The 437-nt window shown below is 43.7% G+C and overlaps 1 protein-coding gene across 1 annotated transcript in view; it reads right to left on the bottom strand.

The window, feature by feature from the left end:
• The window catches only part of LOC103811392 (cytochrome P450 2C8-like), a gene marked incomplete at its 5' end in the record, with an annotated part of 1,924 nt that extends 1,558 nt beyond the window's left edge, over positions 1 to 366 (bottom strand). The window contains one exon of the mRNA XM_009084363.1: positions 206 to 366. Within this exon, the coding sequence (XP_009082611.1) occupies positions 206 to 366 (161 nt within the window). The remainder of the gene's footprint in view (positions 1 to 205) is intronic.
• Positions 367 to 437: the final 71 nt, after the last annotated feature.

Genomic DNA, 437 nt, shown 5'->3' with positions numbered 1-437 from the left:
GTACACGTTGAGAAGAAGGGTGTTCAGAACTCTTGAGTAGCTACACTTAGCTGGGAAAACCAATTCCATTGGGGAGGCTGCTTCTTGATCTTGAACAATTTCCCTCCTATGCAGCAGAGCATTGATGGGGTCCTCATTAGAGGACTGAAATGGGATTTCTGTGACAGGGACAATGTTGCCACTGTGAAATGGTTACTGAATGTACCTGTCCCCAGTGGGAGTTCATCAGTGCAAAGATGTTGTTCATGTTGCTCATCAGGGCCAGAAATTTCTTGTCTTTATAATCATATCGTTTCCCAAAGACGACAGAGCATATGACATTGGAGACAGCACAGCTCAGCATGTAGGTTGGGTCAAAAGGTGTTCCTGTGATATTAGAAACGTTAGAGACCCTAAAAAAACCACCAAACTATGCCTACTTATGGCTAAAGTGAGTA

This window comes from Acanthisitta chloris, unplaced genomic scaffold (genome assembly GCF_000695815.1).
Source record: "Acanthisitta chloris isolate BGI_N310 unplaced genomic scaffold, ASM69581v1 scaffold10481, whole genome shotgun sequence".
Lineage (NCBI taxonomy): Eukaryota > Metazoa > Chordata > Aves > Passeriformes > Acanthisittidae > Acanthisitta > Acanthisitta chloris.
Note: the sequence above shows the minus strand (reverse complement) of the source record. Positions and strands in the feature narration are given on the sequence as shown.